This window comes from Tachysurus vachellii, chromosome 17 (genome assembly GCF_030014155.1).
Source record: "Tachysurus vachellii isolate PV-2020 chromosome 17, HZAU_Pvac_v1, whole genome shotgun sequence".
NCBI classification, from domain to species: domain Eukaryota; kingdom Metazoa; phylum Chordata; class Actinopteri; order Siluriformes; family Bagridae; genus Tachysurus; species Tachysurus vachellii.
Genome location: NC_083476.1, coordinates 19,836,044 through 19,859,186, shown reverse-complemented (window position 1 = coordinate 19,859,186; position 23,143 = coordinate 19,836,044). Strand labels below are relative to the sequence as shown.

The 23,143-nt window shown below is 39.9% G+C and overlaps 2 protein-coding genes across 2 annotated transcripts; both read right to left on the bottom strand.

The window, feature by feature from the left end:
* Positions 1–1,812: 1,812 nt before the first annotated feature.
* heatr6 (HEAT repeat containing 6) lies at positions 1,813–15,417 on the bottom strand. Its single transcript, XM_060891183.1, has 20 exons — positions 15,111–15,417; positions 14,092–14,199; positions 13,860–14,000; positions 13,642–13,757; positions 13,319–13,433; positions 13,110–13,211; positions 10,525–10,662; positions 10,144–10,442; positions 9,023–9,200; positions 8,742–8,948; positions 8,544–8,643; positions 7,035–7,324; positions 6,832–6,954; positions 6,313–6,402; positions 6,078–6,212; positions 5,566–5,688; positions 5,337–5,461; positions 5,163–5,259; positions 3,634–3,838; positions 1,813–3,121 (listed from the first exon to the last, which is right to left on the bottom strand). Exons 1-20 carry the CDS (start codon positions 15,378–15,380, stop codon positions 2,508–2,510), a joined length of 3,576 nt encoding a protein of 1,191 aa, XP_060747166.1. The 5' UTR covers positions 15,381–15,417; the 3' UTR covers positions 1,813–2,507.
* Positions 15,418–17,835: 2,418 nt separating this feature from the next.
* Positions 17,836–22,504, bottom strand: dynll2b (dynein, light chain, LC8-type 2b). The gene is made up of 3 exons (XM_060891459.1): positions 22,344–22,504; positions 18,546–18,682; positions 17,836–18,327 (listed from the first exon to the last, which is right to left on the bottom strand). The coding sequence occupies exons 2-3, from the start codon at positions 18,675–18,677 to the stop codon at positions 18,190–18,192; spliced, it is 270 nt and encodes an 89-aa protein (XP_060747442.1). The 5' UTR covers positions 18,678–18,682; positions 22,344–22,504; the 3' UTR covers positions 17,836–18,189.
* Positions 22,505–23,143: the final 639 nt, after the last annotated feature.

Genomic DNA, 23,143 nt, shown 5'->3' with positions numbered 1-23,143 from the left:
TGTTTTGCTCATGCGATCAGACTTTCCTGAATTTATTGGGACCTCAAATGCAAGCAGTAGAGAAACAATGATGATGATGATGATGATGACGATGATGATTTTTTAAAAAAACATTACAATATACTGAGAGGACACCAAGTCAAGTTTAGAGGAATATTTCTATCACCTTCATATGACAGAAACACTGTACATATATATTTTAATATATTCTCTTTTCAGATGTTCACCATGTTTTCGTTACTCGGGATAATGAAAGAATCTCTGTATAATGAACCAAACTTAATCCTCTATGATTATTCTAATAGGTAACATGATTAATGATTTGTTAATACAACAACATGTCACTTCGGTCTGTGTGGAAACGCGTCATAGTGTTTTTTAACTTGGACTAAAATCCAGAGCCAACAAATGTCAAACAAACAGGAACTTTTCGGTTAGCATTTTCCCCAATGAAGTGATACATAACAGTGGGATAAATAAATAAATAAATAAACAAACAAACAAATAAATAATAAAAATTATTTAAAAAAATCCCTCATGTGCTCTGTTTCTCCAAATTACATAACACTGAAATAAACAAATAAAAAATACACAAATAATTAAATAAATACCTCATGTGATACATAACACTAAAATAACTAAATAAATAAAAATGTAAAAATCCCTGATGTGATCTGTTTTTCCAAATGAAGTTATACATAAATTATGTTTAAAAAATAAATTAATTAATAAATAAAAGATTAACAAAAAATCCCTCATGTGCTCTGTTTCTCCAAATGAAGTGATACATAACACTAAAATAAAAATAAATAATAAAAATTAAAAAAAAAAAAATCCCTGGCGTGATCTGTTTTTCAAACAAAGTTATACATAACACTATAATAAATAAATAAATAAATAAACATCTAAAAATCCCTCGTGATCTGTTTTTGATACGTAACTGTTTTAATATAAAATGTAAAATATTTATAAAAATAAAAAAAAAAACGTTATCTTAAAATATTTTCCCAAATAGATTGTAATAAAAAACTAATAAGTACGACGTAAACAATGTTTATTTTTAATTCCTAATTAACTTTAACCGCGCTGAAAAAGCTCTACATCGCCCTCTGCTGTTCACATCATGTTTCACGCGTCAGACAAACAAACCAACAACACAAACTTAAAAATAAACGTTTATTGTTTTTTATTTTATTTTATTTATTTTATTTTTTTTTGCTTTAATAAAGGTAGATAAATAATTTTCCACATTCCAAAATGCTTGTGTACATAAAAAACACTGCCTTGGTGAAAACTCATCTATAGACTTGGTTTGTGCTGATGAATACGCTTGCTAGTCAAGATAGATTCAAGACACTTAATGTTCATAAGAAATCAAACATCATGATGGCGATAATGTGATATCGATTGACGGATCGAGCTGAAAGAGAGGCTTCGGTCGCTCAAATAACTACTCTACATAACTGTGCTGAGCAGAAAAGCATCTCAACTTCAGAGCCTGAGGTGGATGAGCTACGAGAGCAACAGAAGAAGAAGAAGGAAGAAAAAGGAGGAAGACAGAAGAAGGAAGAAAGAAGAAGAAAGAAGAAGAAAGACAGAAGAAGAAGAAGAAGAAGAAGAAGAAGAAGAAGAAGAAGAAAGACAGAAGAAGAAAAAGAAAAAAGACAGAAGAAGAAGAAAAAGAAGAAAGACTGAAGAAGAAGAAGAAGAAGAAAGACTGAAGAAGAAGAAGAAGAAGAAGAAGAAAGACTGAAGAAGACGAAGAAGAAGAAAGACTGAAGACTGAAGAAGAAGAAGAAAGACTGAAGAAGACTGAAGAAGAAGAAGAAGAAGAAGAAGAAGAAGAAGAAGAAAGAAAAAGAAGAAATGAAGAACAAAAAAGAAATGAAGAAAAAAGAAGAAATGAAGAAGAAAGAAGAAAGAAGAAGAAGAAGAAAGACTGAAGAAGAAGAAAGACTGAAGAAGAAGAAGAAAGACTGAAGAAGAAGAAGAAGAAGAAGAAGAAGAAGAAGAAGAAGAAGAAAAAGAAAGACTGAAGAAGAACAAGAAGAAAGACTGAAGAAGAAGAAGAAGAAGAAGAAGAAGAAGAAGAAGAAGAAGAAGAAGAAGAAGAAGAAAGAAAAAGAAGAAATGAAGAACAAAAAAAGAAATGAAGAAAAAAGAAGAAATGAAGAAGAAAGAAGGAAGAAGAAGAAGAAGAAAAAGAAGAAAGGCATTTTGGGTTTGGAAGTTTTGAAGATTAGAAAAAACCTCATGTGGTCTCCTTTGACTGACTGATTAGATAACAGCAGGACTGATAAGTGTTCCTAATAAAGTGAACAGTAAATGTTCGTGTTATATCATGTAGTTTTTTTTATTTTATTTTTTTTAGCTTGATTCAGATTAAGTTGTAGATATGATGTGACATGATAAATCTTCTATATATATAATTATTATTTATGTCTTGAATGGCAGATACAGCAAAGCAGCACATGATTTAATTTCTTTAACTGTATCGCGAAAAGCTTCTACGGCGGGTTGTTGCCTGTCGTGTCCGGTCCGTCCGACACCTTCAACCCTTCACAGGTCTTTGTTACATTCTCTAAGAATCCCATCACTATGTCCAGATCAGACCTGCTTCCTGTTTTAAAATCCCCTTCCAGCTCTCTCAGTCTGATTAGAGTCTGATCCAGGAGCTTCAGTCTGTCTGTAGGCTCCTTCTGACATCCTGCGTCTTCGTTAACGATATTGTGCCCAGATACTACAGAAACAGAAACGTTGGCGAGGTAATCGACCAAGAAGCCGTGCAGCGCGGGTGTAACCTCGTCGCTCAGCGACGCTCCGATCGCAGGAAGATCGCTGGCTCGGCACAGGCACAGGAGGTGAAGGAGAGCGTGGCAGAGCTCAGAACGCAAGCTGGCACAGTAACGGTATTCAAGGAAATCCTGGGTTTCTTCGCTGTGTACGAGAGCTTGCGTCAAGGCTCGCCAGACTTCGCTGAACTGCTTCTCATCTCCGTAGCAGTCCCGTTTAGCGGGGACAGACAGAGCAGCGGCGGATTTGATGCGGACTTTGAAGTTCTTGCAGGACGTGACGATGGTCGAGAGAGCGGAGTAGGCCTCGGTAGACCACACCGCAGTGCCTGAAGAAAGAGTAATGGAGGAAAAAAAAAAGTTTAGGTTTTTTAGGTCTAGAACTTCTCGAATCTTTAGCTGTCTAGCAGAGTCTGGAATTAGTGCTCCAGTCCCAGCTAAAGAGAAGCAGCTTCAAAGCATGATGCTTCCACCACCATGCTTCACCATCGCTATGGTGTTCTTTAGGTCAGAAGCTCTCTTGTTTCAAACAAACCTTTTAGAATTATTCCCCAAAAAGTCCCTTGGTTTCTCCGACCCTAACCCATTTTGTCATAGTTTAGAGTGATTTTAGAACGTAGAGTTTTTATATCCACAGATGTGCGTTTCTTTTTGGCAGATTCAATAATCGTAAAAACATGGAAGCTTCCTAAAAAAAAAAAGTAGTCAAATGAAAGTGATTCATCAGTCAGTCTTCCTCAAACATCCCGTTCCCCAGGAAGACAAACATTTACACAATCGCTGCTTTATCTTGAAACGTAGCGCACTTTGTGGATTCTCTGAACTAGTCTGTAACACTCACCCAGAGGCAAGGCAGGGTTTTGGAAAGCGTTGCCCAGAGCATAGCAGGAATTCCAGCGCACCTTCATGGTAGCGTCTCCTCTGGCTGTGTCTATAAGAATCCTCATGGCCTGATCAACAGGCTGAGCAAACGCTGGCTTACTCATATGCACCGGCTGCAGGAAGTGCAGGAGGTTCCCTAGAGATCGCACGGCGTTACTCTTTACCTGCAAAATATCAAGAACACCGTTAACACCATCGTTAACCTTGATAATAAAACCTTCCTTAAAAGTCTAAGTAAGCATTTAGAAATCTTGTCTCTAACTTATACATCTGGTGTGTGTGTGTGTGTGTGTGTAATTACAATGAACAAGAATCGACAAGAATTGAGATAAAGCACAATGTGGTAAAGAAGCAAATCCAATCACCTGGCTAGAATAATTACGCTCCAATGTGGCACGTGGGCCGACGTTTCTCCAGTTCTCTACACAACTTTCTACTGTTTGAGGCACAACAATTCTAACCATAGTGTCATCCTTACATGTCCTATATGAGCTCACTTAGATATTACGAGCTAAAAACAATGTAGCTTCAATACATTAACACAACACAACAATGGTGCAACATAACAACAGTAGATTTTCACTAATTTTAACAACTATTTTATAAAGTTAACGAAGAACTACAAATTCGTCCTGTATAAAAAAAAGTAGTCCTAAAGCTGGACGCAGAAAATAATTTGCCGGTTAATTTGTAAATATTTTTGTCAAAGTCTTCCACATTGACTGTCTCCAATGACTTGCTGAATGAACTGAGCTGGTCTTAAGACTGACCAGTTTCCTGCCTCCATGTTAATGAAATGCATCGCAACAACATGATGCTACTGTACCACCATCGTGCTTTACTGGTGTTCTCAGGGTGATGTTTGTGTTGGGTTTCCATTCTCAAAGGAAAAAAAGTTTGCTTGGTCTCTCCAATATAGAATAATGGCTTAGTGGTTAGCACGTTCGCCTCACACCTCCAGGGTCAGGGTTCGATTCCCGCCTCCGTCTTGTGTGTGTGGAGTTTGCATGTTCTCCCCGTTCCTCGGGGGTTTCCTCTGGGTACTCCGGTTTCCTCCCCCGGTCCAAAGACATGCATGGTAGGTTGATTGGCATCTCTGGAAAATTGTCCGTAGTGTGTGATTGTGTGAGTGAATGAGAGTGTGTGTGTGTGCCCTGTGATGGGTTGGCACTCCATCCAGGGTGTATCCTGCCTTGATGCCCGATGACGCCTGAGATAGGCACAGGCTCCACGTGATAAGCGGTAGAAAATGAATGAATGAATGAATCTCTAGGTCACTTCTCTATAACACCCAGCTATGTAGCCTGTCCATGCTCTTGGTCGCTCCTAATACAGTTGTGACTGAACCCTGATTGGTTATTTTCCAGAATGTTGTCCTAGATTGTTTAGATTGCTCCTTAGTATTCAGGAGGTATGTATTATTTTTTTTTTGAATAGATACAATTCCTCAAACAAAGCATGATGCAGTAATAAAGCTTTACGGATTACCCTGTCCTTGTCAGCAGACGCCTGGGTGGCAGATCTGAGCATCTTTAGAAGCAGCATGTCAGAGAGCTCCTCTTGAAAATCCAGTCCAACAGATTCCCTAAAACAGATTTTGCAGAAGTTAAAACCAGTCGATTACGCCGGTCGCACAAGCAGGCGAATGTATTAGTCTCCTACATGTTGACGATGAGTGTGTCGGTGAGGTTGCCTAGCGACCAGGCAGCCTTGGCACGGACATTGGGTGAGCGATCGTCCAGAACGCTGAGGATGGCGTTAGCCGTGTCTGCCACAAACATCACGTCCTGAGAAGAAGAAAAGAGCCAGATCTGTTCTCTGCATGCTCAGTGAAGAGTGTTCTACATTTCTGAAGCGAACACCAGGAAGGTTTTAGTGTTACACGTCATACCTCTCGGAGACAGGGGAAGAGAATATAGACACCTAGAGCCCTCACTGCTGCCGCTTTCACCAAGGAGTTCTCGCTGTAGGTCAGCCCGAGCAACACCGTGATGCACAGAACCTGAGTTTTGTCCTTCGGAAATATACAGACACGAAGAAATACGTGAAAAATGTTCTTTGAATCTTGAGAATGCATTGAGAAATACACACTAGAATGAATTTACTTGTGTTACTCTCCCTCTGTACCAATCCTCGTGTAAACACTTTCATACTACTATACTAACTATACCTGCTCACCACATGGGGCGTAGCACGTTGTATAACAAGACGAGTAGAACAAATTTACGATTTATTAAATGAATTCTTGAGGCTGATTAATGTCGCATTATAACATGTTTCTGATATAAATATAAATATTTTAAAATGCCATGAAATTAAATGCATAAATGCAACCAAAAACCAGACTAAGATGGAAGTTTCTGAGTTTTACTGTTATAACAAGAGTGAGAGTCACATCCTGACCGGAAGCTGGCTGAAGGCCTGTGGTAAGATGGAAGACAGCATGTCGCATGCGCTCGTCTGCAGCGTCGGGTGTTGCTCGTTCTGTAAGGCTCCGATCAGCGGCCCGGTCAAAACGACAGACCAGAACTGTACCATCTGTTCCACAAACAAACCACCAGCACCCGCCAGGCTTATTACCGCATACATTATGCTTGTATTTTATTTTTTTAACATGCCTAATTCTGTGCTAATTTACCTGGCTCACTGGAACAGGGCTGACGTTCTCAGAGGTGCTGGGATCGGCTCGATACTGCTGGATGATTCCGATGCCCAGTTCCTCCAACAGCTACAAGAACACATAGAAAAATGTAAGCGATACTCTTAAATAGACAGATGATTGTGTCGTTGACTGCACCAGACATTGACATTGTACCAAGTCCGTATCTTTACACATGTCCAATTCTGAATAGAAATAGCTCTGGATAAAGCCCTTACTGAAAGTGACGTGACATACGGCTAAGTATGGTGACATCCAAAGTTCACACACACAGCAGTGAACACACACACACCGTGAACACACACCCGGAGCAGTTATGCTGCGGCGCCCGGGGAGCAGTTGGGGGGGTCGGTGCCTTGCTCAAGGGCACCTCAGTCGTGGCCGGCCCGAGACTCAAACCCACAACCTTAGGGTTAGGAGTCAGACTCTCTAACCATTAGGCCACGACTTCCCCTGATAAAGATGAATGATATTCGCTAATGCGGTGTAAAAGCTCACCTTCGCTCCGTGTAACTGCACAGATGGATCCTGTTCTCTGAGACAACGAGCACTGAGCTGCTCCAACTCCATCAAAGACGTCTGAGCCAAACAGAAATAACCCTTCACCAGATGTGCCAGGACCTGAGGACCACACACAAACCATAAACGTCATCCTGTCCACTAAATCCTCACTTATTCCCTCGTCCCCGTTCGCTCCTCACCTGAAGCGCCTCGAGTCGGACAGGAGACGGCTCCAGTGAGCCAGAGGTCGCCGTTGCCGTGTCGCTGTCAGAGCAGGAATCCTCTCTGGGCTGAGTAACCAGAGCCACACACAGCTGCAACAGCCAGCATGGACCCTCCTCTGCCCCCTTGATGTCCATACAAGTGTTATTGTCTCTGTCTCTGCTTCCAGAGGAAGGCTGTTTCAGGAGGAGCTGCACTTCAGGCAGTGGAGCCTGAGAGGAGAGCATCGCACCCAGCAGAGTGAGGCTGGACACACGTACGTTCACGTCTGCAAAGTGATAACAAGAGACTCGATTCGACTGGCGCAATCATTCCGTCATCATTCCTCCTCCGTATGCAATGTCTAAAATGCTTCAGTGGCCACTTTAGAGGTCGTACCTCCATACACCAAATAAAGCACTTCAATTGTCACTACTTTAAATCCCAGTGTCTTAATGAAAGCTTTATGTAGATGAGTTTCATGTAGATACTTTTTAAAATCTTACCTACCTAAAAAAGGCGGGGTCTCTGATGTTTGAAAGCCAATGTCGACGTATAAAATCACCAAAACAAACACACCCCTAACCCAAATGGGTCCCACCCCTGTATTGATAGCTCCGCCCACACCTACATACGTAACCCAGGCAACTACTGGACAGAAACATGTCTTTATCATAGCTGAAGGGAAGAACAATACGATTGCAGATAAACAAACAAGCAAAAATGACACACAAGCATAATCATGTAAAGGACAAAGGCATATATTAGTTCTGTGTAACAAAGCAAAACCAACGTTAATCAAGTATTGAGAAGGAAAAAAGTGCCTCGGCGTCTTAAGTAAAGTTGGTCACATATTCACAGATTGGAGTTTCCCGAGTCAATAACTCCTGAGCTAAACACTGTTACTACACAAAACACAGTTGTAGCTGCGTCTCTACATTACTACGATAGAAAAGAGGTGTTATTTGTGTAGTAACAGTGTTTAGCTCAGGAGTTATTGACTCAGGAAACTCCAATCTGTGAATATGTGACCAACTTCCTGCTCCTTCAGTTCTCTCCAGCGCTGGAAAGCTGATCCTATATTAACACGTCCTACTTCTTACCTTATCGTAAGCCTTTCTTCTCTTTCTTTCTTTGTTTTTATCCTCCATGTCAATGTTAAAACCGCTTTCTGCTAATGTCACACATGCGCACTGAACACTCTCTCCGCCCATATTGACAAGCCCCGCCCCTTTCTGCTCATTGGCTACACGTTTGTTTTGATTTTTGTTTATTATTCGGCCCGACTCAGTTTTCTGAAGCATTTCTCAAAAATCGGAGACCCTGCCTTTAAGTAGTAACATGTCAAAAGCGTATGATAATCATATATAAACATAAACATTGTTGAAATGATCTTTTAAGTACAACAGATGATTCGTTACGTGGCCTTCTGTTTGTGTGGTTTTGACAGGAAGATGCTTGTACTGTGCGCTACACATGGTGTGAGTGGGTGAACACAGCTGACTCACCCCTGTGCCGGATGTACGGGCGAATCTGTTTCCACAGAGGGCTGAGCAAACCTGGCCTTAAGCGTCTGTAGGGCACGTTGGACACTAAGTGGGCAAGGCACTGGAATGCACACAAACCATTGTATACTGCTTATGTCACAAAAATAGACAGATTTGAGGAAATATGTTTATATCCAGAGCTTGCGATCTTGATAATACCTTTATGACCTGCGTGAGGGTCTGGGAGGAAGACTCGGCTAGCAGAGCGAGCATAAGGCAGCGGTGCAGCTCCCTCAAACTGGAAGCCAGCGTCACGGAGTACGGCGTAAAAGCCTGCCGGGGGGTGCTGGTGTCCTCGGCCGCTGAGAGAAACTGACGAGAACCTTCCAGTAACGCGGAGAGCACCTGAAGAGATGCAGCTCGCACCTGCGGGAGTCATTGTTATCGTTATATCTGGCACATCACCGCTGTAGTCCAGAATGTTTGGCATGCTGCGCTACCTTAGGAGACGGGTCTTTGAGAGCAATGGTGAGGAGGGTAAGAGAAGGAGGACTTCCAATGCTTGGAGCATCAGGGATGAAGGAGGTCCAGTAGCCATACAAAACCTTCTTTTCCACACACTTCACTAAGGCCAGGAAACAATGCAGAGCACTCTGACGCACTCGAGCCAGGTACAGTCTACACAACAAAAAGCAGTCAGTTCGACCCTTTTTTATATCTCCTATCATACAACTACATCAACAACATTGTTTCTCTAAAGATTTTAAAAGATCAGCTGGTGAATCGGAGACTCCTTTCCTGTCTGGAAGGCAAATTTGACAACATGTCTTTTGTCTTTGCTTCATCTACTTTCTTGCTGCAGTTTCTGGATCGGAAGAAAATCTACTGTATGGCAAAATCAATTTTTTTTTTTTTAGACAGTTTCATTTAGGATTGTAATTGGTATAAAATAGGTTTTTGTATTTTGGGCACCTTCCTATTCAAACCTACCAGCTAAACAGGGTATTGGGAAAAGAGGACAGGGGACAGGGAATAGGGGACAGGGAAGAGTTATTAGTAGTTATAGGGTAGGGAGTAGAGGATAGGGGACAGAAAAAAGGGGATAGATGACAGGGGGTAGAGGACAGGGAATAGGGGACAGGGAATAGGGGACAGGGAATAGGGGATGGGGGTAGGGAGTAACAGATAGGGGGTAGGGGACAGGGGATAGCAGATAGAAAATAGGGAGTAACAGATAGAGAACAAGGACAGATGATAAGGGACAGGGGACAGTGAATTAGGTATAGCAGATAGAATATGGGGGTAGGGGGTAGCATATACGAAATAGAAAATAGGCAACGACATAGGGGTTAGCAGATAGGGCTCAGGGGACAGGGAATAGTAAATGTGCATTGTGCATAATAGATCATGCAGCATAACCCTAACCCAACCAGAGAGCTTAAAGTCTAACACTTGCTTCTTCAGAGACAACCAACCATCATGCAGCCTCAATAAGATAAAAGTCACTTCAAAAACACCTAATGGCTACTATGATGCCCTGCGCGGTTGCAAAACAGTGACTGGTGCTAACTGTCTATCGTCTAGCTATTTTTTATTTCCTGCTGGTTTGACTAGAACAAACCTGAGTTTGGAGGCCATTCCTCCATCAGGATCAGAGAACTCAGAGTCAGAGCTCCCTTTCTTCCAGGAGGGGTAAAGTTGAGTTTTTGCTTCTGGCTGGAGAGGCAGACTGATGTCTGTAGATTTTTGAGACCAGACAGTCTGCAGCTTTCCTTGTCCTGGTTCTCTGTTCGCTCCGTTCTTCAAAGGCCTCGAACCTGGCTCCTCATCCTCACCGTCCTCTACTCCATCCTCCGTCTTCCTCTCTTCTTTGGCTTTCTTCCCTTTCCCACGAGACTTTCGCTTTTTATTCTGTTGGGACTGCAGTGAAAGAGGAAGATGAAGCTGTTTAATAACGACAGCACTTGCTTTCTGTACGCTTTAGACTAAACCGTCTACATACCGCTGAGGATTTCCTCGGAGCCGGCTCGTCCTGCACGGGTTCGGTTTTGGTTACTGTGTCGTACTGAGGCAGAAGCGCCGGGTACAGAACAGGAGGCATCTCCACATTTATCCCTGGCAGTCCATGGAACATGTATTTCTAGCCAAGGAAACATATTCACGGTTATCTAAGAGCTTCGGTTACAACGACATGATATTCATAACCTCCTTTGTTCATTAATTAACGACGGACACGACCGTAGCATCGTCGTAGCAACCTCCTTTTACACTACCACCATTTTAGGAGGAGAAAATGGGATTAAAGCGATGGACTCTAATAAATAAATCAGTAAAATCGGGTTAGGTCACAAGCAGTAAGTGGTGTAGATAGTCTTGGTCGTTCATACTGCATGCTGAGATCATCACACGTTCGCCTCAAAGCCTGCTCTGCTCCGCTCAGCTGTTATGTAACGTTATGTAATCTCACCGAGACGCTGAGCCGATGTGCTTCCTGACACTTATCCTGCACATGAATGTGAATGTTGCAGAGCTAAAAATAATCAAAGCGGACAACCTGATGCCAGAATCGCTTTCTTCCTCACACGAAGCCGCGTGCGAGCAGCAGATTCCGGCAGAGGAGGAGTGAAGTGCATTTAAACCTTGGTTTCGAATGTTTAGTGGTGGAATTAAAAATGGGAACGTTTGGATGATAATACAATAGCAAATTTTATATGTATTCATCTTTAAAAAATCGAGACGTTTTAAGCTATTTTATGAAACTCTAATGATTTATGTAAACAATTGAATCACTAACAAAGCAATGTCCTTTGATCTGAACGTGAAGATTGACAATTGTGTAAATAAAATATTGTTTTCCCCCCAAAAAAATATTGCTTTAACAAGGATTACAAGATTTACTAACAATCTGAATATAAGCACTATTTTAATTTAAAACGCTTTTCTTCTCTACAACATTAGAAGGATTCGACCATTTCTGTCCACACAGGCTGCTCAGGTACTTGTTCAGTCTCTTGTCATTTCTAGACTGGATTACTGCAATGCACTGCTGGCAGGTCTACCTATGAACGCAATCCGTCCTCTGCAAATGATCCAAAATGCAGCTGCTCGGCTTGTTTTCAACCTGCCAAAGTTCTCTCATACCACCCCGCTGCTGCGATCCCTCCACTGGCTTCCGGTAGCTGCACGCATCAGATTCAAAACACTGATGCTGGCCTACAAAGCCAAAAATGGACCAGCTCCCTCTTACCTCAAAGCCCTCATCACTCCTCGCACTGCACCCCGCACCCTCCGATCTACCAGCACTGCTCGACTGGTTCCACCATCTCTCAGGGTAAGAGGCAAATATACTACAAGACTCTTCTCTGTACTGGCACCAAGGTGGTGGAACGAACTTCCCCTAGAGGTCCGGACAGCTGAGTCACTGGCTATTTTCAAGCGGCGGTTGAAGACCTACTTATTCAGGAAACACTTCAACTAGCACTTTCATTATCTTTTGCATTTAAAAAAAAAAAAAAAAAAAAAAAAAAAAACACACCTTTGACACTTTCATTGTAACTTTGAACAAATGTTTTAAACTCATGGTATCTTAAGTATGTAACTTAGTGATCCAGCATTAATGTATTCAATGTTAGAGATTTAAGCACTTATGTACGTCGCTCTGGATAAGGGCGTCTGCCAAATGCTGTAAATGTAAATGTAAATGTAAATGTAAACTTTTAACAGACTTCACGGTTTTACTATACAGAGTTTGAGATTAAACGATAATATAACACTTTATGTAAATACTTGATTTATGCTTTAGGTTTCTATGCTATAGTTTGTTTAAAAAAACAATGACAATGGATGTGAAAATAATTGTTAGAAATCGCAAATTTTACCCAAGCACACGAAGCGTGGAGGTGATGCCAAGTGAATAATTTCGATTTTCTATATAAATAAGAATTTATATAGAAAACACACTAGGGCTTTTTATAGTGTACGGCGTTAGAATGTTACAGCTTGTTACTAAGCAACAGACACCCAATCAGAAACTGAACGTGGCTTCAGCCTCACATCACATGAAGACCAGGACGCAGCTGAACAACAACGGCTCTGTAGATAGAGTCAGGTGGCGAAACACCGAACATCACGGAATTGTGTGGTGTAGCGAGGGGAAAAAACTAGGGGATAACAATACCTACTAATCATTACTGTTGATATGCAAATACGAAGAAATTTAAGGCTGGATTTAGGAAGGTACAGAGGGAAACGTCCGATTATGACGAGCCAGGATTCATTGTTAACCCCAGGTAATGTATGAGCAGTGTGTAACCTCTAACTACACAACCCAGGATTCCGGTAACCCAGAGTTTACTAGGACCCAGGGGAGCAATTTCAAGCGTGATAAGCGTTTATGTGTCTCACATCTAGCTTTTTATTTTCTTTAATGTTCTTTTCTTGTGGCTCCAAACAACTCAAACTACACAACTTGCAGCTTGCTGCATTTACCGCTATTTGAGTCAACACATATGATCTTGCTCGTCGTTTGATTCGAAAACTCCACACACTCTGAAATACTCTGACAGATATGAGTTGGTGTTGTGTTACCTTCAGCACAGCCAAGAGGGAGCCCAGGTCCTGATCAGGACCCGCCTTCCATTTTCCTCCATTCAGGAAATACTGTATCCCTTTCAGAGAACTTTGCAACAACTGAAAAAAAAACAAAGACTAAAAACTTCCCAGGAGCAAAAATGTTTATTTTTTAAATAAGATTTACATCAAATACACTAAAAAGCAGTTGTGTGTTAAGCACTGACCGAACAGAAGACGAGATCTTCCACGCTGGACCGCTTCCGTGACTGAAGAGTCTGCAGGAAAATTCTGTAACACACTCCTTTGTATGGATCTTCCAGAAAGGGATTACCAGGAATACTAAACATAGACATACACACAAGTCATTACACCTCAAAATAATTACTATTAAAAGAGAATTTCTAAATTTCCATTTAGCCCTGTTGTTTTTCATCAAAAATAATAAACAACAGTGGTCACAGAACTGAGCCCTGAGGGACACCCCACGATAAAGCAGAAAGACATGCACATATGTCGTCTTTGCTTTGGTGTACATTTCTGAACTAACCAGACGCAAATATTAGCCATGCAGTGTAGAGCACAGCGTTGAAGCGCTACGTCACTCTGACTGGGGTCAGCATACTTCAGAAGAATACCATTCTGCCCGAGAAGTTCTGGAAGGTGCTAAAAAAAAAAAAAAAAGAAAAAAAAAGAAATCAAGATCAGGTTGAGAATAACTTTTGTATTGAGATCAGCTTGACTCAACAGTGGTTGAATAAGCCTTACACGATAACACCTGGCTCCATTGGCGTACAGCACTGAGGAGAGACCGAGCAGAACCTCCGTGTGTGTCCATGGGCTGCACATGTGCAGAGTACGTATGCAGTATGACACAAGCACATCCAACGCCTCCTCGTCCACAATTATCTGTGAAGAAAAAAAAAAAGATGAACTAACAATCTTTCATGATCACCACACCGTTCAGAGCGTCCTTCGTGTATCAGTAACGGTGCCGTACCTGTAGCTGGTTCAGAAGCTTGTGCATCAACTGGCACAGTTTGACAACCAGATGTTCTTGGCTGTGAGGCACCAATCGGCTCGCGTGCACAAGCAGCGCACACACGTCCTGCGAAAAATGAAGATTTCACAGATTTGATCAACATGCTAACAACGAGTACCTATTCTCTGGGGTAACGTGTCTAAAGATGCCCTCGGGTTTTATTTATACATCAAATCCGATGCTGATTCGGTCTCGGGTTAAGAAAACAGATTATGTATTCGCTTTCGTTTTAAGAGAATCTGGGAAAGCAAACTACAGAAAACTTTACTGTGAATTTTTTTTCTCTTTTTTCTGAAATCAAGAGGAATCTCACAATCTCATAATCTCAGGGTTTATTATATTTTAAAAATATTAGTAGCTCGTGTAAATATTTAGATTTCAGTAATATTAACTGAGCCATATTTCTGTGTGTGGAGCCAGATGGAGGTTCTCTGGGTTGGTTAGTTAGATAGTGGGTTAGTTAATGGGTTAGTTAGTGTGTTGGATAGTTAGTTAGTTAGTTGAATTCAATTCAAGTTTATTTGTATAGCGCTTTTTACAATTGACATTGTCTCAAAGCAGCTTTACAGAACATAAACATAGAACAAAAGGTTATTATAAAGAATAATATAAAGATTAATATAATACAAAATTCAAGATTAATATTAGACTTTAATATATTAAAGATATTTAAATGTGTTTGTATTTATCCCCAATGAGCAAGTCTGAGGTGACTGGTGACTGCGAGGAGAAAAAACTCCCTTAGATGGTAAAGGAAGAAACCTTGAGAGGAACCAGACTCAAAGGGGAACCTCATCCTCATATGGGTGACAATCAAGTTAGTTAGTTAGTTAGTTAGTGGGTTAGTGGGTTAGTTAGTTAGTTAGTTAGTTAGTTAGTTAGTTAGTTAGTTAGTTAGTTAGTTAGCTGTGTTTACAAAAAAATGCTATTTAAAATAAAATACAGAGTATAAAGTAAGAGAGTGAAATGTTAAATACTTGTGCTCGTATGTTTTCATTTGTGAAGCTGCTGCTGTAGTTTTCAGACATCAGCTGGTCGAACAGAAGGTTGAGTTCAGTTTTGAAGCTCAGGCTGTCAGCGGGTCGCAGGGCTTTTAGTTTACTGTAGCAGCGACTGAACAGAAGCTCCTCCGACAGTAAAGTGCTCCGTGCCGCATGAGCTGAAGAAGGTCCGGGCTGAAATCCAGGTAAATCTCGATCACAACATATAAACGAGCTCAAATCGAATGAAGTTACCCCGGCAGCCATCTTGAAAGGTACAAAATAGTGGCTTTGCCATGGTAACTCTAAGGTCCACTACCGGTGTCAACCGGAAGGTGTTGTGTTTTTTTTTTTTTTTTTACAAGTTACAAAACAAAAGTCGCTACATCTCTAGTGTGCACGGTGTAACCCTGGGGAGGGGTGTGTCCGGGGGGGGGGGAATACATTTTATATTTAGTATGATTTTATCTTAGATGATATACTGGATATTTTCATCTGGTTGAAAGTTTGTAGACACTGTAACCATGACATGTTCTTGGTGAACATCCCATTCCACATTTATTTGCCTTTCGTGGCTCTGAGGCTCTGTGTTGTGGAGGTCTGGGGTTCAGTCTGTGTTTCAATTCGTCCGAAAGGTGTTCAGTGGAGTTAGAGTCAGAACACTGAAGTTCTTCCACTCCAACCTTAACCTCCATACCATGTCCATATACCATATATTGTGTCACGTCGTCTTTCTTGTCTTGTATAGTCTGTTTTGTCTTGTCTTGTATAGTCTGTCTTGTCTTGTATAGTCTGTTTTGTCTTGTCTTGTATAGTCTGTTTTGTTTTGTATAGTCTGTTTTGTCTTGTACAGTCTGTTTTGTCTTGTATAGTCTGTCTTGTCTTGTATAGTCTGTATTGTCTTGTATAGTCTGTTTTGTCTTGTATAGTCTGTCTTGTCTTGTATAGTCTGTTTTGTCTTGTCTTGTATAGTCTGTCTTGTCTTGTATAGTCTGTTTTGTCTTGTCTTGTATAGTCTGTTTTGTTTTGTATAGTCTGTTTTGTCTTGTCTTGTACAGTCTGTTTTGTCTTGTATAGTCTGTCTTGTCTTGTATAGTCTGTATTGTCTTGTATAGTCTGTTTTGTTTTGTATAGTCTGTTTTGTCTTGTATAGTCTGTTTTGTTTTGTATAGTCTGTTTTGTCTTGTATAGTCTGTTTTGTATAGTCTGTTTTGTCTTGTATAGTCTGTTTTGTTTTGTCTTGTATAGTCTGTTTTGTTTTGTATAGTCTGTTTTGTCTTGTATAGTCTGTTTTGTCTTGTATAGTCTGTTTTGTTTTGTACAGTCTGTTTTGTCTTGTATAGTCTGTTTTGTTTTGTATAGTCTGTTTTGTCTTGTATAGTCTGTTTTGTCTTGTCTTGTATAGTCTATTTTGTTTTGTATAGTCTGTTTTGTCTTGTATAGTCTGTTTTGTTTTGTATAGTCTGTTTTGTCTTGTATAGTCTGTTTTGTATAGTCTGTTTTGTCTTGTATAGTCTGTTTTGTTTTGTCTTGTATAGTCTGTTTTGTCTTGTCTTGTATAGTCTGTTTTGTCTTGTATAGTCTGTTTTGTTTTGTCTTGTATAGTCTGTTTTGTTTTGTATAGTCTTTGTTTTGTATAGTCTGTTTTGTCTTGTAGTCTGTTTTGTCTTGTATAGTCTGTTTTGTTTTGTATAGTCTGTTTTGTCTTGTATAGTCTGTTTTGTCTTGTCTTGTATAGTCTATTTTGTCTTGTATAGTCTGTTTTGTCTTGTATAGTCTATTTTGTTTTGTATAGTCTGTTTTGTCTTGTATAGTCTGTTTTGTCTTGTCTTGTATAGTCTGTATTGTCTTGTATAGTCTGGTTTGTCTTGTCTAGTCTGTTTTGTCATGCAGTTTTTGTCTCGTCTTGTATAGTCCACTGTAAATGTATACTTATGTCTGTACTTTTGAGAGTCACAAACTGCTGCAATCTTGGCATCACTTCTTCATGTTCTACAAGGCTAACATCAACCCTCTAGTAGCCTTTCATGGTCATCATGTCGGTTCTCAATCCTTAGAACACACACCATAACCACCAGGGTTCTTTTGTATTCAAATTTGTGAGAGGTTTCCAGTGAAAAATGGATGCATGGCAATGATACACGTTGAATGAATCATCACATTTTGCATAACATTGATGCTCATAACAAGGAATCCCAGTTATTCTCATAGCCACAAATACATAAAGTTATTAATGTATATTAAAGTGACCGATAAAGAAAGAGAAATTGAGAAGAATGTGGTTAAAATTAGAAAATCTCAGACCAAACATTAAAATTGACACTGCAGAGCAAAAAGAAGACACACTGCTAGGATAAGCATGTTTATTGGACCCTTCTTTTTAAAAAGAACCCAAGTTATACATTCACTTCATCACTTTCATTCCTGTATGCACAAAATACGGTCAAGTATCAAAGGATAATATTAAATAAACCAGCTTTATCACGTATAGTACAGATATCAGGATCAGCCATGAAGCTCCGTAAAGCTTGTTCCAAGTCCCAACACTGGCATAACGGTTACGACCTTCTCATTACCTTCATCACTAAATGTTTCCACTGTCTAACTGATCAGAGATAAAGGGAGTAAAAGCTAACAGGGAGAAAGGATAAAAACAAAAAAAAAAAAAATAAATAATAATAATAATAATAATAAAAAAAATAAAAAAAAAAACTACTCAATGTATGATGTATTTATTCTTTAATATTACTCAAATGCAGCAGTCAAAGCAGTTTATACAACTTTAGTGCAAAAACAAAATTCAACTTTGCAAAAATACTCAGCAAAAAAAGTTGCTTTAACTCAAGAGCAACTACAGAAAAGCAACATATACAAATTAAATATTGTACACGGTCCATGCACTTATGGACAGACTCCATAGCTATTTTCTCAGGGTAAGTGTATGGTTGTGTTTACATAGGTGTGTGTGTATGTGTGTGTGTGTGTGTGTGTGTGTTGGCATCAGTCATCAGTGCATCACAGTCCAGGTTCGGAGCCTGAGCTCAGAATTTGTGCGATGGAAATTAGAAAGCCTTTCTCAGCCTGACTTGAAGAGCAGGATCGCCACTTGACCAAGATAGAAGTAGATGAAGTGTTTCGTTTCGTGCGTCACGTAGCTGCCGAAGTTCCGTCCCACGATGCAGTGCCATGTGGGATTGTACTTCTTGTCAAACTCCTGTCAGAAAAGGAGAAAAAAAACCCAATAAAAATTCAGTAAAAAATCATTAACGCTGGCCAAAGCCATTATTCCCAGAGGAAGAAAAAAAATGCTCGGTATGCCATCTGGTGCCACATCTCCATCTATTACTTCTATGGGAGCTACGATCACTAGATAACGTGTACATGAGGCTACACACACCTCATAGAACCTGTAAAAGCATTTAAAAGCAGTACCTTCTTGATGTAGGCAGCAATGTCTTTCTCGATGTTGTACTTCTCCATGGCCTGTGTGGCACAATCCACAGCATCCTGCTGCATGTCCTCCGTCATGTCAGCATTCTTGATCACGGCCTTTCTGTCAGTCATGATGTCTGAAAACAGAAAGACAGTTGATTGGCGTAAACAGGACGGTCTGGGATTTTGTTTTCTTCGTTCTACAGAGATCTGTTCAGTTCAAACAAAATAAAATCCCTCTCTCACATGAGAGCAAGGCTATTTTTAAAAGCAGCGAAGGACTATTTTCTCCTTTCCGCCTCCCAATTTAGAAATCGCCACTTCTCAGCTCATTAGGCCCAATCACGAACATGGCTGTTCTTTAAAAGCCAAGGCTGCACATGCACATGCAGGGACCACGTCCTTTCCCCCCCTCCCCTCAGTCTAGTGCATTGCTTAGCGACAGGCTCGAGTGGATCCCTGCTGCGATTTCCTTCTTGTGGAAACCGAAAGAAGCCAGTTATGACCAGCCACACGGTGGTCCGACTTCTGACGCTGCAACAAACGGCTCTGAAAAGGTTCCACTGTAGAGAACATTAAGACTCCGGAAACACGCCGAATATTTAGCAAAATCCCAAAACGACTACCAAGAGGCGAGCGCGAAGACCAACACAACACCTGCTGTATCTGAGACGTATGAAGTCAGCCACCTTTATCTTTTCAAAAGTGCCGCATCACAGTTTGCGGTTATACACAGAGTTAAATGTTCAGCCCTCTTCCACATCCATCTTGTGTTCATCAAGCACCAAATTACATTAGATCCGACTTTCAAAGCCATTATTTTCTTTACATACACAAGCACCTTTACCCACCACAGCCTTAAAAGAGACACATGTTTAAGGCCAATAATGGTTCCTTTGATTGAGCTTAATCAAAGATATAAACCTTTAACTAGCTACATAATGCCGACCGAACAGAACGGAGACCTCGTTCCTGTTTCTAAAGGAAGCGAAGAGTCTGAGAACTTGCTCCTGCGAGATAACGCAGAAAAGGTTTGCGTTTTCGTGTGGAAAGAAATCTTAACGAAAACGTTGTTGTTTGTAGTATTATGTATAAACCGGACCAACAGGGTCGTATTACAAGTTGTAGTATTTCCCAGGGCTGTTAGCAGCACACCCAGCTGTTATCGTAATGCAACGTGACAATTAACAGAGAGCAAATCAACCCGATAAACATGGCGAGGCGAACGTCTCCCCCTCTCGTATTATGCAGAATGCTCGGGTTGCACTTATCAGGCTGGATAAAGTGTCATGTTCTACATTTTCCCTGCAGTCATACAAAATGCAAGTATGAGCAATGCACCTGATCTTAGCCGAGCTTGAAAAGCAAAGCCGACGGATTCATCTGCTTCTGTTCCAAAAGCACACCACAGGATTTATATTAACGCTAATTACAAACATAACCAGGCACGAGGCAACGATATCACGTTCTGGAGATTGAAATTCTGGGGCATGTTCAGGATTACGGCTGCTTCGCGTACGTTTAAGGAAATAATTAAGAACGAGTACGATAAAAAGAAACAAACCATTATAAAAGCCGCCTCGATCGACAATCCGAGAGCCTCCCGTTTCCCGACGACACAAGCAACAGCCTGCTGGATTTCCTGGAGAGTAAAATACTCAATGCTGTACACTGTGTGGTCCAGGGACAAATACAATAAGCTGCTATTGAATTCGAGTGGGTAGATTGGGCTTCAGCGTGCAGCGCAAGGCCGCGTCCTGTTCAATCAGACGGATTTAAATGTCATTCAGTGGAAGAGGAGTGTGTACAGTCGTACGGTTCTTTGTATGAGGTTTATGCGAATGGACCAGGGGCCGGCTGGGGGTCAACGATATGGACTCCTGAGGTATTCCAGGCCCACAATTATAAGGAATTTTAAAGTATGTACATATATTATAACATAATATGCACTTGATAAGTATCTTGACTAATTTATTTTACCATTAAATACCATAAAAATAGGTCTACAAATAATGCAGCAGGTTTCATTGACCTGTGAATGGATCCAGTTGAGAAATTGGCATATATTCGCTTGCTCTATTCTGATCCATCTAATAGAATTATAGAGCACAGTTACAGGGATCCAAGCACCGAACCATACATTTGACTGGATGATTATTGGGGTATTTAAGCACAAACCACCAGATGACCATGTTTTTAAATATACCTTGAAAATCAAATCATTCAGTGCTGTGCTATCTGATTACCAGGATAAAGGGTAACCAAAAAAATCTATTGTTTGAATAATGCAGAAGTCATGATCACATTTATGGTTCAGTGCTTGGACCCCTAACAGAATTCAGCCTTTACCCTCTGACTCAGGGTTTGGGTTCCAAACTAAGACCATTAGTTCTTTCATTATACATTCAATAACTTAATCTGGATACTATCCATTAAAAATAATAACCCTGGTGCTTATACTGAGGATCATTTCAACACACTTTGCACTTCTGTACACTTATTATTAAAAAGCTGTAAACTTTCTGGCTCCTCATAAGGTTTCTTCATCTAGTCTCATGACTGTCGTTTTTTTCCCCTTTGACATATTTTTGTGATTTTTGCTCGGTGTGTCAATATGCACTGTTGAAAATGCCATAGAAATAAATCTGAATTACATAATAATAATAATAATAATAATAATAATAATAAACAATAACAATAATAATTATTGTTATTATTGTTATTGTTTATTATTATTATTATTATTATTTTGTAATTAGATTAATCTTGTAATCTGATTTATTTGTGTTTTTTGCAGTGTGTAAATATGCACTGTTGAAAATGCTATAAAAATAAATCTGAATGCTATAGAAATAAATTAGAATTACAAAATAATAATAATAATAATAATAATAATAATAATAATAATAATAAATAATGCCATAAGTCTTATTATTTTGTAATTCAGATTTATTTGCATTTTGTGCCCAATGTGTCTAAATATGCACTGTTAAAAATGCTATAAAATATAAATCTGAATTAAAAAATAATAATAATAAGCCATGTCATTATTATTATTATGTAATTCAGATTTATGTGTTTTTTGCAGTGTGTCAATATGCACTGTTAAATGCTATAGAAATAAATCTGAATTGCAAAATAATAATAATAATAATAATAATAATAATAATAATAATAATAATAATAATAATAATTATAGCCATGCATTCAACCTAAGCAACTAAATAATATCGGCATCTCGACAGAACGATCCAGATAGATATTAATATAGAATTCTGAAGTAAAATAGAAATGATAATTGAATCCAATTTGATTTTCAGGCTTTTCTTATGATTAAAACCTGAAGGATATTAAATGAATGAGATTCGCATTAAGGGGGGATTTAAATCTTAGAAGATAAATTTCAAATCATTATTATTTATAAAATGACTGAAAAAAAAAATACTAAAAATAATAATAATAAATAAATAATTGTAATAAAAATAATTAAAAAATAATAATAAATGTATGGATTATAAATAAGTGTCATGTGTGAGGATCAACTTTAAAAAAAAAAAAAGAAAGAAAACAAAAAAAAGTATAGACATAAAAAGACAAGCTGAAACGTAAAATACACGTCACTCCAGTTCACAAATCACAACGAACCCGTGAGAAATAAAGTAAATAATAAATATGCACGTATATAAACAGGTGTAATAAAAACCTGCAGCTCACTAATAAACTTGTCCTCGCGCACACAAAGGGACCATAAATGCCGCATGAACGTTAGTGCGCGAGGCGAACAAACACAAAGCTTACCGTGTGTTAACGAGCTCTGCAACCGGTCAGACGTCTTGTTTTATTCGCTTCACGGACCACCAAAAAACGCCACGTTTTTAACAACAGACGGCTTTTCACCTTTCTCCACTATCCACGCGACGGCTGCGATTTTCACTCATATTCAACTACGTATCCTGAGGGGGGGGGGGAGGAGGTGAGAACACGTAAGCCACGCCCACACCACTGCACCTGCACTCTGATTGGCTAAGGCGTCGGCTGTACCCCTGTTTTCCACTAGCTTCCTACTGCCAGCGTTTTATTTCATCCCACAATGCATTACGGTGGGAGACGATGACAAGCTCTCACTCTCTCACTCACTCTCTCACTCTCACTCTCACTCAGGCCTCGTTTACCTCAGACTCACTGGAAATGATGTATATTTTACATAACCTATTCACTTGTTTTATTATATCAATAAAAACATTATAATTACAATCATAAATATTCATTTTATGTCCATTATATATGATAAACGTGAAATGCTGATGTACTACTGTAAGTGTGTGTGTGGGTGTGAGTGTGGGTGTGTGTTTACACTCCTAATGGCTCATTTGGTAACACCGGAGTGAACACGATGCTTTTTTTTTTTAACCGTCTGGAGGATCCGAGGCTTCTGACAGTCGACGTGGATCCGCAGTTCATGTCAGTCAGGACACCATTCACACGAATTTCTACGCCGAGGTGCAACGAAGCACCTCGGGCGGTCGGATGAAACCGGAGAACCTGGAAGAAGGTTCTGACACAAGTTCCATACAGAGAGTATGCAGGGTTCACAACTG